Below are 22,531 nucleotides of genomic sequence, written 5' to 3'. Positions count from 1 at the left end.
GAACCGAAGAAGAGGATTCTTAAAAAATAAGAATGTACACATCTGTTGCAAGCACGCAATCCAAAGTAGGTGTTGAAAAAGATTTTCCTCTACTGCAAACAGAGCAGCACATAAATGTGGGTGAATGCTACCAGGATTTTAAGCTCACTAACACTCCTAATTTTTTTATAGAAAGAAAATTAAATTAGGAAAGCAAAGAAGATAAGGATTCATCTCAACAGATCAAACTTTATATTAATTTAAATCAATGTATGCAAATTAATACACACGTTGCAGAGGTGCTGAGTAAGGAGAATGAAGAGACCTCACTGCAAGGGATTTCTGTGTTTACATGAAGAAACTCATACTCTCTTCAGACAGATGTTACCTCGATTTCAGAAAGATCCATTAAAAATAAATGTGGTTTTTTGTCTACTGACTTATTTTCATAGTTTGTCTCTTATATCGGAAATGCTGATCTGAGCAGTTAAGAAAAGCCTTTCCAGATTTATACCATTTCCTTTTTCCTCTGTTTCTCCCCCTCCTCACTCCCCACACGTTACTATCTTATAGAGCCCTAGAGGAAGCCTTGGGGAATTTTACACTGAAAGTTTCTCAAATTTGGTGCTAAGATAAAAAAAAAGTGAGTTCATTTTCACTCACCATGATGCATTCTGCTAAAAGACAGGCATATAAAGGACAGTTTGCCTTTCAACTCTCCGTTTGCTTTTACATATAAAACACCTTAAAAAAAAGGTGCAAGCTGTGCAAACAACATTCTGCAAGCACAGCTTATTTTAAAGTGACTTCGGGTGGTAATTTGTCTAACATACAGGTTAGAAAACAGTTCTGAAGAATCTGTCACAACTGTAGGGCTAAACTTCATATTTACTGTGGTTATCACAAATGCACTGTATTGCACACTACGATGAACTGTGCTCCTCAGCTGGCTATTTTCTATGTAGAAGGTTCTAGCTAAACAGAGTCACAGCACCGAGACCCCTGAGACACACGTAACGACTTCCTCAAATAACAGAAATTATTTGGAGAAACCAAATTATATGTTTAGATCTTGCCAATCTGTGGTATAGGTGGGCCTACAGCCTATCCAATTGCTTTACATTTTGTTGTTAATATTAAAACCTACATGTACATATTCCACATCTTGTATTTAATATTTACCATCTGAACTCACCTTCTATTCTTTGAGAAAATATAACTAGTTTTATTTTAACATTTATACATACTAACCCAAAGGCCATGTAAAGATCTGGATTATCTGTTCATATATGTGAAAATGATTGCTACATACTGTAAGTGTGTACAACTTCTGATACCACCTTCTACTCCTTTACTGTCAGGCTGCAACATTTATGACACTGTTCAAGTTTTCCTTAACCATACCGATGAGAGGACAGAGCTACAGTATAGTTTCAGAGATAAGCATTATACAGTCAGTATACAAACGGCTGAATGTAATCTCAAAAAAGCTAACTGAAAACAAACCCATTTCAGCAAGCTAGACATGGAAACACAGAATATTTAAACACCAGCACAGCCGGAGTTAACTGGCATACATGCTCAGTTGGCTTGCTCTTTGTTTGATAACTAGGAGGACTCATTTTGTTGGCTTTGCTGTTAACGCGGCAAAACATGACACCAAGCCCAAGGTTGGTTTCCTACTGCTTATGCGTCTTCAATTTCAACTTCCTCTCCACGCTATTCAATTGAATTCTGGCTATCTCCTTTCCCCTTCCAGACTCATGAACAGAAGCAATATTCCCTGGAGAAATTTGGCACGATCTCACTGTTTCAGAAAACATTTTTTACTGCGTATCTGCTAACTGCCCTAGATGCCTTCCTGACTATGCTGGCACTTTTGTGAACTTATTTCCCAGTGAAATGGATCAATGGAGCTATAACCTAACTCAGGAAATCAACAGCAATTTAGTCACAAAAAGACAAAACCTTCACGCACATCCCAGGTAAAAAACTAGAGAAAATGGCCTTGCATTACACAGTCTACCAAGACAGCAGCAAAAGCAAATTTCAGAGTAGAAAGACAGCATTGGCAACGCTTGTCCACCAACTCTGAAACAGTACTAGGCTGAAATCCCAGTTGCTGCAACAATCTATTGAATTGGAGAGGAAAAGACTTGGTTTCAGTCAGAAAACAAGCATCTTACATGTAGAAAAACATAACAAAACTCTAAAGCTTACATGTGAATCTATCCTTGACAAATCATGAGTCTAGTTCTGTTGCTCCCGTAATATTTTTAAGACTTCTAATTAAACTGATTTATTTTTTACAGCAAGTTTTGAAATGTATTATCACATGGGAAGAAGATAGCAGCCAAACTATTTTTCTGTTCATCACACTGGTATTAAACACACCTAATAAAGCAGGTAAGAAAGTCATCCTGCTTCCAAGCTTGTTCTCCTGTGTTTCATGAGGACAAAAAGGTTTTCATAATTTCTCACTCACAAGGATTTGCTGCTGTGTCCACATCACAGAAATCTGGCTTACCTGCAGCAAAGTGCAGCTGTGCAAGTTCGGGAAAGACAGTGGGAAATTCACATCAAGCAAGAAATCCCTGCTCCTCAGACAATGTGACACCTGCTGTTTCTCCCCTTCTGTCTCCACCCAGGAGCGCATGTGATGGAGCCTGTAGGATGCTTTCAGAGACAGGAAAAGAGCTAACCATCTGAAACAAAACACAGCAGACACATTCATTGACTCTGTGAAACAAAGGCTTGAGTATCTTTACAACATAACTCTTATTTGACAGAATTTTTTTTTTCAGAATTTCAGGCTTATAGCGTCCCAACTTAAAGGAAATAATTTTTGCTAGACATCTTCCAATTATATTTACTCTTATTTTCATTTTTTTCTGAGGTTGCTTAACTGAATCTAAATTATTAAATCAGAATAGACTTTGAAGCACTCCATTTAAAAGGGTCTAGCTTGGGTTAGGCACTACTACTTAGAATTGCACTCTGACTTCCTTGTAAATTGCTCCATTTATAAATCATTCATAACAACTTGCATAATAAATGCAGAATTTATCATAAAGATCATTCAGACCGATTAAGAGAAATTTGTATTAAATTATTGAAATACAGACAAGAAACAGTAGTCCAAAATAACCATAACAATAAAAAAGTATTCTAAAGCCCTGGGCAAAACACCTTTATTTATTAATAAAGACTTGCTTTTAATCTCAAATTTCTTACAGTAACGATCTAACTTCCATCAGAATACTGTCCTTTGCAGAGTACACTGTAACTTAAACAGATCACCTCCCTTTCCATGATAATACAGTTCACAATGGTAAAAAGTCCATTATCCTAAGCCTACGCCATGGAATTCCATTCCATATTAAAAACAGGACATGTGAAAAGTAGACAATATGGCTCAGAGCTGAAGAACAACTATCACAGCACAAGCTTATTCCCAGTGTCCTAAAACATGCTCAAGTGCAATTGGTAAGCATAGCAATAAACCGGCCTTCAAAAGTCTGAATTTTGTGCTTGATAATGCCAGCAACCAACTCTCTGTTGCCCTTTCACCATCTTGTGTATTTATACCAAATCTTTGTAACAGAGGTTTTCTTTTGACAGAGGCATAAAAATTGTCTTGCATAATGGTACTGCATACCTTGAGGAACACTCTAGAAGTGGCTATAATATTTGATAACGATAGCCAAATGATAGTATTGGGAGGCACAGAAAATGCAGTTTTACAGAGAGATGTTTCTAACATCGCCTGTACTTCTTCTATAACTACTAAAAGACAAAAAAGTTGTCCTCACCTGGCTAAATGTCCCTGATTCATGAGGTTTGCCATTTCCGCTGGAGAGACATCAATAAACCGGAGGAAAGAAAAACAGCTTTCTTCATTGATGCCTGTGTCACAGAAATACTGAAGTTAGGCCAACATGTTTCACAGGCACTCATAGCTGAAAACAATAAACTTACTTCATCAGTTCAAGATACACATTCTCTGACATATGACAAATCTAGCTGAATAAACAGGAGATCCTAATTTAACCTAGATCTTTTAGAAATACTGAAAATTTAATCTTAGTTGCTGTTGCCTGACTCAAAGTTCTAGTTCATGTTCCAGCCTGGGCAACAGAAGAACATTTACCAAGAAAGATAAATACATTGTTGGCCAGAAAAGCCATGCAGCCAGTAAGGACACTGAATTCGTCTGCTAAGAATCAACAGGTGGCACGTTTGTGGATTCAAACCCGTATCTGCCAGGCAGCTGACCAGAACACACACACCTCAGGATGCCTGCCAAACATGCTCCCTCACACCCAGCCAGTCAGTCAAACCAGCGGGAAGGAGATGTAGGAACCGGTAAGGGAATGTGAGCATGGGCATAAGGATACAACAGCTGTGGTGAGGATCATGGGGTACACTGCAGTGACAGGTGGGGAACAGAAGAGGGACGCCCCACTATTCATGAAGAAAGTCCTTCGGGCCCACTCATGTGCACTGCATATCCCCCATACCATTCATATATTTTTATTTTTTAACTTCTACACAAAATTCCTCAAATTATTTTCCTTTTTATGGTATGCCAAAAAGGGTCTCCAGGAAAAAGCCTATTATGAATGCCAAAATCAACAGAAACCAGGATAAACAGCAAGACCTACAGAAGAGAGAGAGTTACACATAAGTGCAGAATCCTGTAGCTGCGTCTGGTTCTGCTCACTTGAAAAGGGTTTTGCACAGCTGAACAGGTCTGTGCTAACAGATTTCAGCATAGTAATGCAGCCAGTATCTCTATTGCTGTTTTCTCCCAAAGTTTTTCCTACCACAGCAGCTGAGCAATCTAGTTAGCTCCTTTTAATAAAAAACCCCAAACAAACAACCATCTATAATAATAAACTGTATTTGTCGATATAAGCAGCTTATATGGATTCTTTGTTCACTGATTATACCCTGAGTCACTTGCACCTCATGTCTACTTTTTTCTTGAAAGACAAGTCGGAAATTTAACATACAGTACAGAATGTACTGAAAGGAATCCAAGATTTCTCTGAATTGAATCTGTGAAAAATTCACATTAGACTAAAAAGGCAGTATCAATTCCTTGAAGCAAGTTAAAACAAGACAGGAGGAATGGAACAAGAGACCGCAGTAGTATTAACCAGTGATTAAATAACAAGTTGTCCACAGATAATTCTTCTAGCTGCTTCCACCCTTTCCTTGTGTATGTATGAAATATATGTACAAATGCTAACCGAACTCTAACAAGTTTTATTCAGATTATCTCAGATGACTAACTGACCTGGCCTCTCAGCCTACCCCCTGAATAAGATATATAAGATATAATATTACAACATCACATGTTTCCTAGGACTGTAAACCTACCCTTCCTATGGAAGAGAGACTGCTGGATGTGGTCTGGTGCAAATGGCGAAAGTAAAACCCGTAACCACCTGAAAATGAAAGCAACAAAACCAAACAAAATCACTAAGAAGGTGTTAACACACAAAATGTTCCATCACACAATCAACAGAAAATGCAGAGTAACCATTCAGTTCTCCATTGTATTTCAGCACTCTACCTATCTGGAACTGCACAGAAAAAAGCATCGCCAGCCCACGTGCACTATTGTTAATTTGACACCGAGACACGTGATTGTTCTGGAATTGCATTTTATACTGCAGAAGAGTCTTATCTTCAAACACGGCTTTCTTGTCTCTGCCCTGAGCATTTCCCATAACTGAATGCAAACAAAATTAATCAGGAATTGCCACAGTTGGAAAAAAAAAAACCAAACAAACTGCATTCGGGCAGCTTCTATTCATCCAAGGCAAGCAGTAAGCATTATTAGCTGTCACAGCACTAGTAGATGCTCATGATATACCACGTCACAATGGAGAGACACTGATAGCTTCCTTAAACATGAAAACTCACTGAAGGGAAACCAGGGGGTGTTTGTGGTTGGTTTTCTTTTTTTGGTTAGTTGGTTGTTTTGTTTGTTTGTTTTGTTTGCTGGTGTTTTTTGTTTAATTCCTTTAAAGCTTAATTCTTATACACATCATTAGCAACAAATCTAAATTCCTTTTCCTGACTTTCTTATTCAATCAAAGGGATATTTGGTCATCAGAATTCCACCAAGAAAGAGCATCAGATATCAGATGCTTAACAGCTGGATGAATGAAAGAAAACTAGGAATGCATCACTTGGCCAATGCCATTTAAGTACATCAGGTAAAGGAGTTAATTAGCACTTACAAAGCTAAATGTAAGTAATAATACTAAATATGCTAAGCTGGAGAGGAAGTGGAGTAGGCTTGCCTGTCCCGTGAGTGGTTGAAGACCCTGATCTGTCCATGACGGTAGATGAACTTTGAAATCTGGTATGGCTTTAGGGAGATGTGAAATGGAGACCAAGTTTCTTGCCGCTCAAACAGCTCTGGGTGGTTGCACACCTATAAGAAAGAGAGCATGTCAGATACTCGGGAGGAATTGATTTAGTGCAATGCAGCATCTACATCCCAAATGAATTACAACTATTGATCACTGAAACTTTAACATTGATTAGTATGTCACAGCTGTTTTAGAATATCTAGTCAAAACTGAACACTGCATCACATCTTTTTCTACTCACGTAGCAGCTATTACCGATTCCTCCCAAATGAATTATTTCCTTCAACAACCAATTTGGAACGAAACCAGTTAGCAGATGCATGCACCATTTGGCTAAAGCTCTTCTACCCCAACATCATGCTACACTGCATGCAATTTTGCTTCCCTGTGGCAGAACTTTTTTAATATGGTGTTTTCTAGAAGCCATATTTTAGTTCTGTGCTAATGAATGATTATACTTTTCAAAAATTATTTTTTAAAATAGCCTTACCTTCCTGAACTGCATTACTAGATTCATGAGACTACTAGTGGTGGTCTGTGCTTGCTGAGTAGTGCCCATTGAGGACTGCAGGAGGTCATCGATAGAGATTTTGTTTTTCAGAGCTTGGTACAACAGCTTCTGTCGACTTGTCTGCTGGCAGTACATAAGAATTTCAATCTGCAAAATAGTAATGAAGATTTAGCCTTTTCTTTCCCTGAAATGGAGCATGACCACATCAGTACACACAAAGCAGAGAGAAACATACCTTAAGGGAAACATAACTTTCTAAAAAAATACATATATAGGCAGTTGCATTCATATCTGTATTTCAGGATCCAACCTAGAAAGGACTTAACCAAAAAGTGTCTTTTTTAAAGCTTAGGTAATGATGTTGGAGACCAACCTTTACATGTACATGAGCACAACTAAGTAAACATCACATCTGCAGCTGATGAGCTTAAAATCTGACCTCAGTTCTAATAACCTACTGCTAAAATGACAGCCATTTAGAATCGTCTTAAACACAGGCCAGAAGCCCATGATAACAACAGGTTCATCACATAACAACAGTGTCTCTGGGAAGTTGTAGTTTTGACAATAATGAGCACATCAGAAGAAAGTAGATGTCTTTTTGCCAGCGGTCCCAAAACCTGGGGACATGCTGACCACAAGATATTCCAGTATTGTTAAGATCCACGCGAAATTAAGAGACTAACAAGACAGTAGAGTATGATGTTGCCACGAGGCATTTCTTGCTTTTCACAAGCAAGCAAAAAGAATCCTAAATTCACACCAAATCCTTCACAAAGGAAATGGAAGATACTTATCACCCATTCATTCCTGTATCAACCTCTTCACTTCAACTAGTGATATTTCTGTCAAGTTAATCAGGCTTAAAGATTTTTTATTTGTAACTGTTAACAAAATGTTTTCCCCACAGGAGAAGTTTATTAGGTAGGGGTTCTTCAGTTATATTCACATCTGATAAGATTGCTACAACATGGTGCCAGAAATCAAAGGTCTGTGAAAACCAAATTTCAGGTATGCAGCCTGAAAAATGAGTTTGCAAAAACCAGATTAGAGAACAGAGCTGTGACAGTAATGTTGAAATACTGATATCAGAACAGTACTTTTTCTCACCTTATCTGACAGCTCATTTTCCACATCCTTCTTGATTCTTCTCAACATGAAAGGTTTCAGGATCATGTGCAAGCGGGACAGCTGATCTGAAGTACAGGGAATAGGGAAGAAGGAACAATTTCTTCATCAAAGACAAAAAAACTATACAGTGTCCCACCACAAATTAAGTCCCTTACTGCTCAGCCATTTCCCCCCATATGAGTTCTTACGGCACAGAGTTGGCATTTCTCTGTTGATTTTTTTTAAATGAGTGATAAGCTACACTGTTTAACTTCTGAATCTAGAGATCTGCTTCAAAGAATTAACTTCTAAAGCATTTTATGTGTTCTATATTCCCCTGGGCTGAATGATATGGGCTTAAATTTATCACTCACTATTAGTGAAGAATGAAGTTTCAGATGAGACATGGTTAATTCATGAAAAGAAATCATTTAAGTCCCACCCCCCCAAATTATAGCACCACAAAAACAGGGCATACTGCACTGAGAGAAAACTGCAGCCTTCACAATATCCTGTAAAAACAAAGTTCTGTGTATTTGAGAACTCTTGAGACTTTTACTTTTGTGACACATTCCAACCATGCTGTGTTCTACTCCAGTTACAAATCAGCTATTTTACCTAGCTATGTTTTCCTACATAATTATGCCCTAAAATTTACTGTGAAGATTTTAATTTTTTTTAAAGAGTTATGCTTTTCTTCTGCTGCTCCAGAGGAGTTTAGTACTTTGTGTCAGAATTTTTATATCTACAGCTTGTAACACCCCCAGGAGATTTCCAAGATGATGTGCTCTGAAGAAATGTATAAATATTTAAAACATTTGTTCTCCTGTGTTTGTGAAGGAGGACAACTGGAGACAAGTAGCAAATCAACATTTTCACTATGTGTTTTTCTATTCATCACACATGCTACATTACAGTCAGAAATTTTGACATAAACTGTGGAAAACAATCCATAACATTCCAATTCCATTATGCACTCTCTGCTTAGATTGCATTTCTCATACAAAAGATTAAAGTTGATTCATTAGTAGTTGGAAAAGGCAACAGGTTTTTAATGTAGAAACTACTGCAGTTACACACTGCACTCACTCTCATCAATGGCAGATTTGTTCTCTGCATGACTCTCTATGTCCTTAGAAAACCACTCATTGAACTCTTCATGGGAATCAAACAGCGTTGGCATGATAAAATGCAGCAGGGCCCACAACTAAAATGAGAGAAGAAAGCAGCAGATCAGCAAAAGTCACTCTGCTATGGACAAGGTTACTGGGGATCCTAAACCCCTGCAGCTCTTTATGAGCAAAATCACTTTACTAGATCATGAGACACCATGAATTAAACAAAAAACCAGCCACATCCTCTTCCTGCCCCTCCACCCCCAACAAAATGTCAACAAAACACCACTAGAAAGCAGTGACAAAGACAGCACAATGATTTCAGCCAACAGAAGGAAAAGCCACAAGAACTAGATTTTGTCGTGTAATCTAGGTATTACTAACCACCAGGTATCTTCAGTTTTATTTTTATTTGAACATGTGGCACATTTGCAAAATTTCACCTCCCAGAGCTGATTCCATGTTTGTTTGCCAGTGGTTTGCTACAAGCACAATCCCACAACCACACAAATACAACAGGTTTCTCAACTGTCCACATATATTTAGGATATATTCTTGTAATAAAGAAAAGTCTTGCCACTCTTGCCAGTTCAAAAATACCTCAGCCATCGTGTTCTGGATTGGGGTCCCAGTCAACAACAACCTGTTTCGACACTGGAACTGTAGTAGGATCTTCCAACGAACACTGATGAATAAGAAAAATCATTAAAACTTTTATTTGTGGAAGGACATGAAACTTAAGGTATTTTAAGACCAACTGCTTCCAGTCACCTTCCCAAATGATTTTTTGGAGGTCACTGTGCAAAACTATCACAGCTACTCACAGTCTTTCAAAAGACAATTACAGGAAGAAGTAGCCATTTACAAATCACAAAGAAACGTGCATAATTTATTTTTCTAAGTATCTTTTTACTCATTTGTAATACAAATGCTTGGATACTAATAAAATCTCATCATCAGAATAATTAACTTCCCAAAAGAAACAGTTATTACGAATCAGAATGTCATGTATTTTTCAGACTTAGCTACACTAAGCGTATGGGCCACTGTGGCAGGAGCGCTGAGCTGTACAGCACAATCCTCTGAGGTGGGCAGTTTCCAAAGAATGCTGAAGAGACAGACTTGGGTCAGAATAAGTCTGCATCTAAAGCAGTCTTTAATTTACCGTGTACAGTGGCAACTTGGGCAAAGGTTATGGGAAAGCAATTACACAAGTAAAGATGGACAAATCTATTACTTGAAAAAAACCAGAGAACTTTCTGGCACAGGGTCTTACGACAAAGATTGCGCTTTATTGCAGCCAAGAGCATTCCCAGGGTTCTGACCTTCATTTGTGTTTGGAAATGCCACTGAAGGAGGAATCAAAATAATGCGTTTAATGGAGCCAATATAAGCAGTACGCATTAAAGACTACTGACTGTTCATTAGGCAGAATTCTGTGAGTAGTCAGAAAAGAAGGTGAACAGCATTTCACACTGCTTTGTTTAACTGTCCTGTACTTTGTATAAGTTTCTGCTTCACAATTACTTTTTAATTAGATTTTACATATTTGGAGAAGGAAAATCAAAACGCAAAACACTAGTGCATCAAACCACTGTCATAGAGTTGTACAGATACTTAAGCAGGTTAGATACTTCAAGGGTCTTATGTGTGTCAATTTTAACTTACATCAATTTGTGTAATCTTGATGTTTTTCTCTATATTCCTTCAAGAGGTTGATATAGAAGGAAGATTTTGTTTCCAGTTAATTTATTACCTGGAGCTACTCTTGAGTGCTTGCGCTTCATCCAGCACCATATATTGCCACTTCACTCGCTGGAAATACTTCACATCCTGTACTACGAGCTGATAACTGGTAATTACCACGTGGAAAGGAGCATCCTGAGTATACAACGTTTTCTAGAACCACAAAATAAGAAACAAACATCCGCATAATGTCAATACATTGTGAAGAGTTCACTTGTGCATACCGTAATTTCAGACTTCTGTTTCATAATCTTTTCTCATTATTACTGCATTCTTCCCCAGCTGACTTTTAAAATTAATTACAGTATGGTTATTCAGCTGGTGGATCTGGACTTCAGCCCATTAGTCCCTGAACAATTTCAGATGCTTCTTAATATGCCAGACAAGATCCAGGCACTGAACCCGACGAAATGCTGTTGTTAAATCAGGAACAATCTGACAGGCTTGCAGGGATGCTAGGCTTGGGCATCCTGAGTTATGTTACTCAAATAGAATAAACAGTCCTTGACACTGAAACTTCCCACTTTATTTACAGAGCTCTAGTTTCTTCAGCTGAACCCCATACTGCCCTGAACTGCCCTGTACTGTATTGCTCTCCAGCACAAGAGAAGTCTTTTGTCTCATTATCTTAACAAAAATGCTACTATATGGACGAAGAAACAGGACTCTGTATCCACACATCGTTCTGCTTGGTGGGGTGTAGCAACAGTTTCTGGTTTACTCTGCACAAATAACAAAGATGGTCGAAGCACACAGGCACGCTGGCATTACCTGACTCCAGAACTTCCTGATCACCTTTCTGTCATGGGGATTTCCCCAATAAGGTAGCACCTGGAACAGCACAAAAGTAGAAAAATTTTTTAAGAAAAAAAATACATATGTGCTCTAGAATTTTATACTATGCATTCTACAAAATGAGAAAGGCAGACCTCTTTCTCCAAAACAACAAAAAGGGAAATTATGTTTCTTAACACAGAGAAAAATTAGAAAGCCCTTAAAAATACTTAGAAACAGAGCATTCCAGGCAAACGTATCAAGCAAATTATGCCTAGTACGACGACTAGATCAAGCCATGCTGAGGATCTCAAAAAGCCCAGTAGCACATTAGACCTAGGTAGGTTTTTCTGAAAATTAAAAATGATACTTCGCTTATGGCAAAAAGAGGTCTGCCCTGAACTGCCAAAGTTAACTCTACAGGCCTAGTGGGCTCATTCTCCTGTTTCATCTTCCCTGTTGTCCAGTTGTTCTTTTCTTATTTCAGAACTATCCCCCAAAATTTTAGATGAAGTTAAAATATCTGGTCTGGCCATACTTAACACAAGAATTTTAAAAAGTAAGCACTACTATCAGAGAAATCTATTAATCCATTTATGGCTCAGAATTTCATAGGTCCCATTACTCAGAACGGATCTTTGCAGTGCAGCAAAACCAGTTACTGGTTAATAGTATTGTACTGCCATCTTCTGACTGGTGAAAGGACTACACTAAGACTGAAACCGAGGAACCTGGTTTCTGAGGTTGTGAAAGGTCTTAAACATCTCCATCCTTCAACTGACAAGCTCCAAATTTTAAAGTGGCTTTTGCTGAATATTCTTCCAACTGTTTTGAACTAAGGATGGAAGTTAAAAAACATCAGACTAACCAAAAAGTGATTTGCCTTTCAGTTTACATATTCTGCCATGGACCTGCAGAAATTAATTCACTGTGCTTCACTATAAGCATAATTGACCACACATTTCTGTATCATTAGAAGGAGGAACAAAACCAGTTGAAAAAGATTGATCAAAGTTATAAACACGTAACAATTACTGGTTTAGGAAACTTATCTTTAAAACATGTTGCTCTGTGGACAAGCTATATAAAATGACAGAAAGAGATTCTTTTTTAAAATCAAAAAAGGGTAAATATATCTTCATAGGCATCCTGACTGCATTTTTGAAATGTTTTCTGCATATCATTCACGAGAAGAAGAAAGCATGAACAGTTGCTCATCTGTTCTACACAATGAGCTGATTAAAGGAAATGAGAGAAAGTAAGTAGGTCGAATGACCAACTGCTTTAATGTTTTCTACACCAGGGTTTTTAGTCAGGGTCCCTCTATTGTTTGGGGTTATGCAAATACATACAAGGGTTATTTTTCATTTTTGTTTCTTTGTTTGTGGAAGTAACTCCTTATTTAAGCATTTCTATTTCTTCATCAGTAATCCCAGTTTATCCCAAACTATAAGCCACTTGAATGATCCAGTATTAAACTATATTCCAACACAACTTCTCCCCAAACTATACACCACCATAATGAACATATGGTCTTATCAAGAACCTGCAGAGCAAGTTATATGATAACAGGTAAGTCCTTTAATACTGCCCTACCCCAGATCAAGACATCGAATACTGCTTATAGTAATACTTCCAAGTCTTTTTTTGTATCTATTAAGTAGCCAAGACATTAGAACAATCAGCCTGGGTGTTACTGGTATACTGGTTATTTGTAACGAGGTATCTTTTACTGTTCTTATATGTTCTCTATAAAAAAGAAAATCAGATGTTTCAGAAAAAAAAGCTGATCAAGACCTCTTCACATGAAAGGCTTACTACGTTAACAACTCAAATATTTAAACTATAATCTATTCTTCTTTGCAGATGTAACTGCAAGCTTCTGACACTTTTGTCTATCTTTAATTCTAACATTTCAGCACTGTTTCAGCAGTACACGTTCTTTTCAAATCCTCCTCTGCAACTCTCCAATGTTTTCTACTAGGGAACAGATAAGCATCTTGTTTTTCAGTAACTGATCATTCCTTACTTCTACCTTACTATGTTTTCACATTCGCAATATACCTGAAGAACTCAATTCTTTTAATCTTTTTATTCTTATCTATTTGTGCTTAATTTCTCTCATTTTTCTTGATTACTAGCTGTATGTCTATGGTTCTTCTATTTTTTCTGTAGTAACAACTGAATTCTCCTTCCCTCTAATCTGTTTAGAGTTGTTTTGTTCACATACAATATTTTACCCAAATTGATATGAATGACTGAAAATACTTCTCTAACCCTAGAGACAGTACGTAAGAGTGAAATATTGTTCCTGTATCTGCTGGCAGGCCTACACATATTAGAACTGAACATCTACTCCCTGTCCTGCTTCAATTCCTCACTGAAAAGGTGTCTTTAAGCTGTTGCAAAAGTAAAATCATACGATTAAAGTAAGAACATTTTAAACATTAGATAATTGAATGCTCCAGAAAAAAAAAAACAAACCAGGATGACAGAAAAAAAAAATTCAGAATCAAGTCCATTACAGAGTTTCAAATTCCAAGGTAATTAAGCATCCATATGTGGCAAAGAATTCAGAAGAAAAAACCAGTTTGCTTTTGGGAAAAGACAAAGAACTTTCTTGCACATGCTTATTACCTTAAATTTAGGTACAAATCTTGCAAACTCCTGGTGCCAGTTGTTAAGAGTAGAGGCAGGTGAAATTATTAAAAAAGGTCCCCAGATGTTCTCTCTCTGGAATACACACATCAAGGACAACAACAACAAAAAAAAGCCAGAAATTAATTGGGAAAAAGGGACACAGAGACAGTTTGGTACAGCTTTACAACTACTAAATGACAGTGACCACGTAAGAGAAGGAACATGCAACAAAACAAAACTTCCTTCCAGCACACCAGAGTGATAAACAGAGCAGATCTAATGTTTAACTAAGCCTTAGTTTGCAACAGCAAAATAAAACCACCAAAAAACATGTCCATCTGGCTCACTCCTCTGTTTCTGAAAGTTGCCACCTTGGCGTTACTAACAGCCCCTGTCATTTTGGGTAGGAAAAGAACTTCAGGCAGCATTGGCAAGCTTTGCTCCACCACATCACATCAGAATGCCCTCTGGTGAGTAACAAAGTTGTTGCCATTAGGGTATTGGTAGTTCAAATCTGGCCTGCAGAGGGAGAGCCAGAAAAAGTAAAATCCCTGTGTAGGCTTCCAAAAATCCCAAGTTGCAGTGTGACGGCGAGACAAGCCAATCTGTTCTCCCTTCCGTACAGATGAGCTCAAGAGCCTTTGGCTCTGCACACCCGTCCACTATTGTGGCAGATCGTGCCAGCGAACTGGTATCAAAAGGAACACAAACAAATGCACATAATTGTCATTTGGTCACTAGTGCAGCTAGTTCCGCTCTCAGTATCACTTGCTTGGTATCTCCTACTTGAGGCACATGACTCAATGCCAATCAAGATTTTTTCTTAAATAAAGGTATCTATTTCTGCATAAAGAAGTAAGCTCCCATTGCTTTTTCTGTTTTGTCTGTCTGCCCTGGCACAGAATAATAACTGTGCTTCCTGAAAAAAACCCCACAAATATGGGAATCCACAATGATTGCCATGAAGCTCAGAATTTGGTCTTCGTTTCTACAAGTTTCTCTGATTTGTAGAAGTCAGTGAACTATGAAGTCTACAACTTGTCCTCTCATCAAGCTTTCACATTAAGAGCAAGTGAAAAGATATTACTCTCTGAATAAATGAAAATTCCATTTTTATTTATTTATATACTTCTACGTACATACACACACACGTATCTACATACACACACCTATCGACATACACACACCATTTCAGAGGTGTAGCTTTAAAACAATGGGAAATGCCATAGCTAAAATGCCTTGTAAGACAGTTAAGCTTTCTAATCTAGAATTAATTTCAAACATGTGAAAAGTGTGCATCTGCTATCAAGCACACTGACGAGGAATAAGCTATAATCCACCCACCTCAGCCAGATGTGCAAGGAGAGCAATGCTTTGTACTGTTTTACCCAGACCCATTTCATCTGCCAGGATTCCATTGATGCCCTGCAAAAGATCCATAAATGAACACCTTTAGCTTAGTACTTTTTATCCATACAGGACTAGCAGAACAATTGCAACTGAATTTAGGTGGATCAGCCCCAGTGTAAAAACTCTGAAACAACTTAGTGTTTCTTACGTCTTCTACTAAGAGACAGTTTATCTCATCTGCACTCGGGCTGATTTTTTTTTCTCAGCTCATCTGCACTTCGCTATCACAACACCAGCTGGGTTCGCGCAGCAGGTCGAGGCTGCCTGAAGTTTACCAAGTCTGAAACACTATGCGGCTCCAAGCAGTGTAAGTTTTCTCAGTGTATAATCTAAGTGATAAACAGCTGTATAAACATCCACATGAAGAATCTTGAACCTAACATCCCATTCAAAGTTGTAACTTCCTAAATAATCAAGAATACTGATAGGTGGCCTACATGATCTCTTCCTTTCTTCTGAAGACATTACAGATTTAGTATACATAGTCTACTTTTAAAACCATTAAATATCTTTAACCAATTTTACTCTAGAAGTCTTAAAAATTAAAGAGTAACTAAGATACCTGCTCATATAGATTGGCCAGCCAATTCATGCCTTTCAGTTGGTAACCTTTCAGTTTTCCATTGAATATAGTAGGCTGTGGAATATCTTCTCCTGCCCGGATAGATGGGTTTGCTAAACTGTAGCTCTCTCCAAAGCCAGTACCGGATTTGTTAGCAGCCCGTAAAGCAGCTGCCCGACTCTCCTTTGCATCTTCATCAAATGATCTGGTCTAAACAGGAAGAGGAAAGTATGCATAAAATGACGAACATATTAATTTACCAAGAAACTATATAGTAAAAGGTTTCTCACTTCACATTAAGACATAGGATGTCTGCCAGAAACTAACAGAAAACAAGCCTGTTCCTATAGCCCAAATCTTTATATAGTACTTTTCTATCTGATTACCACAGAAAGTGGCAATGGGATTAGATTCAAATATTGCACCCAGCATTGAACAACCCTACTTGACTTGGCTGCCGTGAAAGATCCCAGTTCTGTGGCATCTACCAATTACTCTGCTTTCTCTTCTACTTCATGGATCCAAAACATACATACCCGGGCCTGATGAATCTGGTAAGCATCCTCAGCATTCTTCAGAGCTTGGGCCTTGTAATAGTTACTATCTGAAAACAACATCTCCACGTTAAAGCTCTGCAGCAGTAATCGCCCAAATTAACACACAGATAAATTCCAGTAATTGTAGCACTGTTTCTTACACAGAAGGATTTTGTGTTTGAAATTATAAGTTTGCACGATAACGTGTGGAGTACAGTAAATTTCAGAGTACACAGGAAGGACTGTAGGTGAATCGCTTACCATAATCTTCTTGGGTGATGTTGACGACTACTCCTCCACCAATATCGATCTGCCTTTGGGTAGAGCTGTCTTCCAGTTTGCGTAGGATTTCCTCCTGTATTCCATCATGTCCAATATCTCGTTTACGACTCATAAAATGGGCGTATAATTCAGTTTGTGTGATCAAGAAGTTAAGTTTTCGCTGCTGTCTCTTAGCCTAAGAAAAGAGCATTTACAAAAAAAAAAAAAAGTAGATGAAGGGAAAAAAATAGGACAAAGGTTTAATGATTAAAATATTAATATCATCAAAGGGAAAAAATAATAATATATCAGCAACTAATCTATCTAGATTATATTATGTACATCACTGTGATAGCAAAATGCTGGACTACTAGCTGCATATAAGAATATTGACCACCACCATAAACATCTATATTAAAATATAAAATTGTTGTAGATGAAAAGTTCTTTCAAATTCAGTAATCATGGCAAAGAACACCATAATCTAGTAAAAGAAAGTTTATAAATTTTGTTTACACTGAAGAATTAAGAGATTGCTAAAATAAACAGGATTTTAAAAGAACTGAAGAGTTAAGAAAACCCCCTCATAACAACCTAACTCCAACATTCTGTTATTTACTAGTAAAAGGAATTATGGTAGAATACATGAAATATATCACTAGGTAATACAGTTGAGATACTATAACTGTTTGGGGTTCAGCAAGATGTTGCAGAAACTGTTCATTCTTAGCTTCTGGTTAAAAATGCTATAGTTAGAAGTTGTCTATTAATCTAAGCTGAAACCTTCACAAAATGCTTATGAATTTCAAGAATGAGAGGAACGCATTAAATAAAGCATAATTTGAGCATAAAACTAAACATCAGGTATCCTAAAGATTCAACCTTAGCTCATCACCACATTTGTAAGGTAATAACCACAAATCCACTAGAGAGCTTTGGCAAGGAAGCTTCTTCTTAAATTCAATCCCTATTCCTCTGTAAAGGAGTCCATGAAGCTGTCATCTGGCCAACAAAAAAGCAATCACAGAAAAATTCTGTGCCCCATACATAAATTACAATATCAGTTGACAGTGAGGGCAAAAAACCAACCAACCAAACAACAGGAAAAAAAAAGACAAGAAAACTCAATGTGAATGAAGAGGTGGCTTGCCTTCTGGACCCAGAATGATGTACAAGCCATCACAAAAGGTTGGTCCTTAACAACATTGCGTTATGTATGTCTGTGAGACACATGCTGCTTGTTCAATCTCTTCCTCCATTTCACTCACTTGTAAAGAACTTATGCAGTTCAAAAGCTTTTTTTATCATCTCTAGTTAACATTAGAAGGATTATGTAAAGAGTTTGAAGATAGCAAAAGAAATACGTGGAATACTGCTGGAACAGAACAAATAACTGAATTTCATAGCTCAAATTATCCAGTCACTTCTGTGTCTCCTGAACAGATTAATTATCAGCAATCTGTGTTTTTGCTGTACCTCTCTCATCTCCTCATCCAGCTTGCGTTGCTCCAGAGCCTCTTTCTCAGCTCGTTTACGATGTTCTTTTTCTACCTTTTCATACTTTTTCCAATAGAGAAGCATCTCCTTGGTAAGGCGACGTGCCCGTGGTAGAGTTTCCTTACAGTTTTTCTGGGCCTGCAGAGCAGCTCGACGTACCTCCCTCATGCACTGATGGGCAAGCTAGAGAGCAATAAGGTTTTGGAAACAGTGGTAAAATGGGCAGATTTTAAAGAAAGCCAGTAATAAACACCACCCAATTTATTTATAACCAAGTGTGAACCTTCAGAAGATAAAAAACTATGATACTTTATTTAGTAGTAATGCTTTTGAAACGGCACGAAAGAATGTGAACTTCCAAAACCCCCCTGAGATGTTGGAGAATACAAAACCTGAGGACAGTTTCAGCATGGCAAGGTACTTAAAGGATTGAGCCACTGGGTAGGTGCCTGAAAGGAGTCCAAGGCCCACCTGCAACTCTAACTCACCTATTCTACACACTTTTCTGTGGTTCTTTTCTCACTGTTTTAATAGGGCTGCTCCAATAGCAGTGTTGGTGGAACACAATACCATCCACATGTTAATATACTGAAAGGCTGGGGGAGTATCCTACAAGTCTCCTGCCATCTCATGAAGAAGCATAATACAATGTATTTTTTCATTCTAGTATAAATAAATTAATGCCATTGTCATAATGGTCAAAATTGCTGGGTTGGATGTTTGTGACAGGTTTTTTTCCCTCCACTAAAATTTGCACATCAACAATTCTAACACACGTTTCAAATGATCAAACAAAAGGAAAACAAAGAAACAAAAGCAGATTTCCAAACCCTCTAAGTCTGCTGCATCACTCACTTGCTAAAATGCAATCTGTCGTACCTACAAATACAATAGTTGCAAGGCATTTGCCCAGACATCACAGAGAAAACCACTCTGCTAGCTAAGGAAGACCATAGGCGAGAATGTACCCTACAGCAAAGTTTCTTAAATATATATGTGCAGGTCCTGATTTCTGCATCCCTTACACAGAAAACACTCCCTTTCTTGATAATGTATGTATAGAATGGAAAATTTCCTACATTGTCTTCTCTGTGATGACTCTCAGCCACATACTTGATTACCTTTTTAATTAGCCATACAAATGAACCAGACAGTAGAGTGTAACACTTGAAAAATGCTCAGAAAGGCATTACCAAGTGTTTCTAAAGTAAAGCCTTCCAGGTATAAACAATGACACTTCTCAGAGAAGATGAGGAGATAAATTCCTTTTGCAATCACTTACTTGTTCTGTTTTCAATCTCAGCTCCTATATATATTTATGTAAATTAATCCATTTAATATTCCTGAGCCCCTTTGATTTAAACAAGAATGCTACATGAGCAAATTCTAGCTAACGGATAGTTGGGCAGTTCAAAAGCCAAAGTGTACTGAAGTCATTCATTTATTGTATCAAGAGTCAGTAAATTAAAAATGTAGAAATTAAATCTTATGAAAGCCAGAAAGACCTCATGAAAGAAATTAATGTTGCTCGTTTCATCTGTTGCTTATGATACATGCCAAAATGACACATCTAAAAAATGAAAAGCCTTATACAAAATGACAAATTACTTACAAAATTCAGTGCTTTCTCTTGTACTACCCTGCTAGTATAGTCAGTTTTGTAAGAGACAGAGGAAACATAACGAGGTTACAGTTTGCTTATTAAATCCAGTACAAATAACAGTATAAAGCTAAACACCACTTACCTTTTTACTGTTGGTTAGGAAAAGGTTGCGGGCTGAGGCTTTTTGTTTGTATGCCTATAAAAGAATACCATATTAAAATTAGGTAAAGGGTAATCGCTTTACAGTACTTCAAAAGATCACTATTGAGTCTTCAGCAGATACACATGCCAACTTCAGCCATGCACACTGTTGAATTATTTGGTACAGCTACTGTAAATATTTTTTGTTTCGACTGAAACAGCTTTTCATCCTTAGTTACTGAAGGCATACATAAATGTAATCCAACTCCTGAAGGAAGCATGTAAAACTCCTTTTTCAGGATTTTTTCTTTAATTGCTACTATTACAAAGCAGCGTTCTCCTATTCTTCTGTTAACACTGATGTAAACAAGAAAAATTTCCATTGTTTCCCGAAGATGGTAAGAATTAATGTAGATCCTGTTTGTCATGTGAGCAAAATCAGTCTTTCGAAAAAAATGAGATCTATCATACTGCACATGTCCTTTGCCTGGCTTCTAAGTTCATAAAGAATTATACAGCCATCACTCATATTCAACTTCCTAGAATTCAAAGGCTGTTAGCTGTGAACTCCAAAAAGCACGTTTTAAGGTCCACTCTGATCACATCTCAGAAAATCCAGCTTTCTATTTCAAAGTGCCTGAAGCTCATCCTGTAAACAGTACAAACACTTTTCCCTAGACTGTTTCTGAAATAAGTTTCAAAAAACATGCATGCTACAGTGACTGAAACACTCCTTTCCTGAACTTTAGGTAAAACCTAGATATTGGTTTGCGCTACATTGCTATCCTGTGGCTGAGCAGGAGCTGCTGCTGGAGTTTACTGTACTACTTCTAGCAAGGGGGCGGGCAGCCAAATGAAAGCAAAGGCAAAGCAGCGTATGATCCAATTAGATATCACTGGTGATAAGAAATTCAAACTACGCTTTGCTTACACATTACAGAACATCAGTTTGGCCACTAATGACCACCAGAAAAATCAGGTCTTACTTCACTCTGTATTTCCAAGTGCCAACTCCCCACTATGTTAATTATCTGTTTCACTTCCTTGCCATCACCACTGACCCACTGCCATTAGCCAAGCTCACCTTTGGCAACTCCTTTTTAACGATGCTAAGCCACACTTTCCGTCGACGTGCGTTAAGTTGCTCAATAGTCATATGCTTTTTCTTGGACCCAGGTGGTGGCGTATCATGAGAAAACTTGGCAAAAACTTTGGTCTGGTGATGGTGGCGTCGTGGTGACTCCTCTGATGAGAGTTCTTCATCCCGTCTCCTCTTTTTCTTTACTTTTTTCAACTTGCCTGCATGGGAACAACGATCATAAAAATCAATTTATTTTTCTATTTTTGGGATACATGTTATCAGGTATCTCTCCTGAGTAAACTATCCTAGTCAATTTATGTGCAGAACCAACAAAAAGTCAAACATATCCATGTTTGCCAATTCTGGTAACATCCATTTACCATGTTAGAGATTTCCTCATTACTTTATAATGGAAAGATTTTCCTGTTTAATAAATAGAGTGGTGAAATGCAGTTTTTCCACCCAGGGAAACATACCTTAAGAGTTAAAATGCCTGGGACCTGGTGCAATGTGTCTTAGTTTGTGGTAAAATTCTACTTAAAGACATGTAAAGGTAACAACATTAGCATTTGGTAGGATAATCTTAAATCTATCTTCTTGGTAGTTGAAAGAGATCAGCATGTTATCATGTATTAGAGATACTAGCTTTCAGAGGAAATTGATTCCGGTATTGGATATTAAAAATATTCTTCCTGAGTATGCAAAATCATGGATGCTGCAAGATTAGTGGAGGAAAAAATATGTATTTAAAGGAACTTGCAGAAAGATAGGAAGGAAGGATGCCCAAAATAGCCCCCTTAAAACACAGCTCAAACCAAAGTACTTGCACTAGAGAGAATTCACCTTCTGCTGACAGTTCAGAGCCTTCTCTTCCTGTTTGCTTACAGCTTCACAGCTGCTGCCAGCTCAAGTAAGAAAGGAAACTGTACTTCCTGGCAAATGTGCATCTGAGAAACTGCAGCTGAGAGGTTACAGAAGTAATTCTACTTTAACTCACACTGAACATCGATTCTGAGTTCGTTCCCTCTAATTTTCACAAAACGCTCTCCCTATCATCTCTTGTTCACTGGAATTACATATGCAGGAATAGCTGCATCGGGTACTGGATAAGTTCTTATATTTTTCAAGGAACTATAGTATTTTCAAAAAACTCTGCGTATGTAGACCATGATATGT

General features: G+C 37.7%; 1 protein-coding gene across 1 annotated transcript in view; it reads right to left on the bottom strand.

The window, feature by feature from the left end:
* INO80 (INO80 complex ATPase subunit) overlaps nt 1-22,531 on the bottom strand; it is a 69,163-nt gene that overhangs the window by 31,734 nt on the left and 14,898 nt on the right. The window contains exons 7-24 of the mRNA XM_065636391.1: nt 21,359-21,573; nt 20,276-20,329; nt 18,510-18,713; nt 17,034-17,229; nt 16,773-16,840; nt 16,237-16,446; nt 15,609-15,689; nt 14,262-14,357; nt 11,622-11,681; nt 10,861-11,003; nt 9,705-9,789; nt 9,079-9,196; nt 7,990-8,075; nt 6,859-7,026; nt 6,297-6,430; nt 5,365-5,432; nt 3,792-3,885; nt 2,507-2,684 (exon numbers count right to left, since the gene is read on the bottom strand). Of these exons, the coding sequence (XP_065492463.1) occupies nt 2,507-2,684; nt 3,792-3,885; nt 5,365-5,432; nt 6,297-6,430; nt 6,859-7,026; nt 7,990-8,075; nt 9,079-9,196; nt 9,705-9,789; nt 10,861-11,003; nt 11,622-11,681; nt 14,262-14,357; nt 15,609-15,689; nt 16,237-16,446; nt 16,773-16,840; nt 17,034-17,229; nt 18,510-18,713; nt 20,276-20,329; nt 21,359-21,573 (2,258 nt within the window). The remainder of the gene's footprint in view (nt 1-2,506; nt 2,685-3,791; nt 3,886-5,364; nt 5,433-6,296; nt 6,431-6,858; nt 7,027-7,989; nt 8,076-9,078; nt 9,197-9,704; nt 9,790-10,860; nt 11,004-11,621; nt 11,682-14,261; nt 14,358-15,608; nt 15,690-16,236; nt 16,447-16,772; nt 16,841-17,033; nt 17,230-18,509; nt 18,714-20,275; nt 20,330-21,358; nt 21,574-22,531) is intronic.

The sequence above is a fragment of the Caloenas nicobarica genome, chromosome 5 (genome assembly GCF_036013445.1).
Source record: "Caloenas nicobarica isolate bCalNic1 chromosome 5, bCalNic1.hap1, whole genome shotgun sequence".
In the NCBI taxonomy this organism is placed as follows: domain Eukaryota; kingdom Metazoa; phylum Chordata; class Aves; order Columbiformes; family Columbidae; genus Caloenas; species Caloenas nicobarica.
The sequence above is the reverse complement of the archived record's forward strand: the minus strand, read 5'-3'. Positions and strand labels throughout refer to the sequence as shown.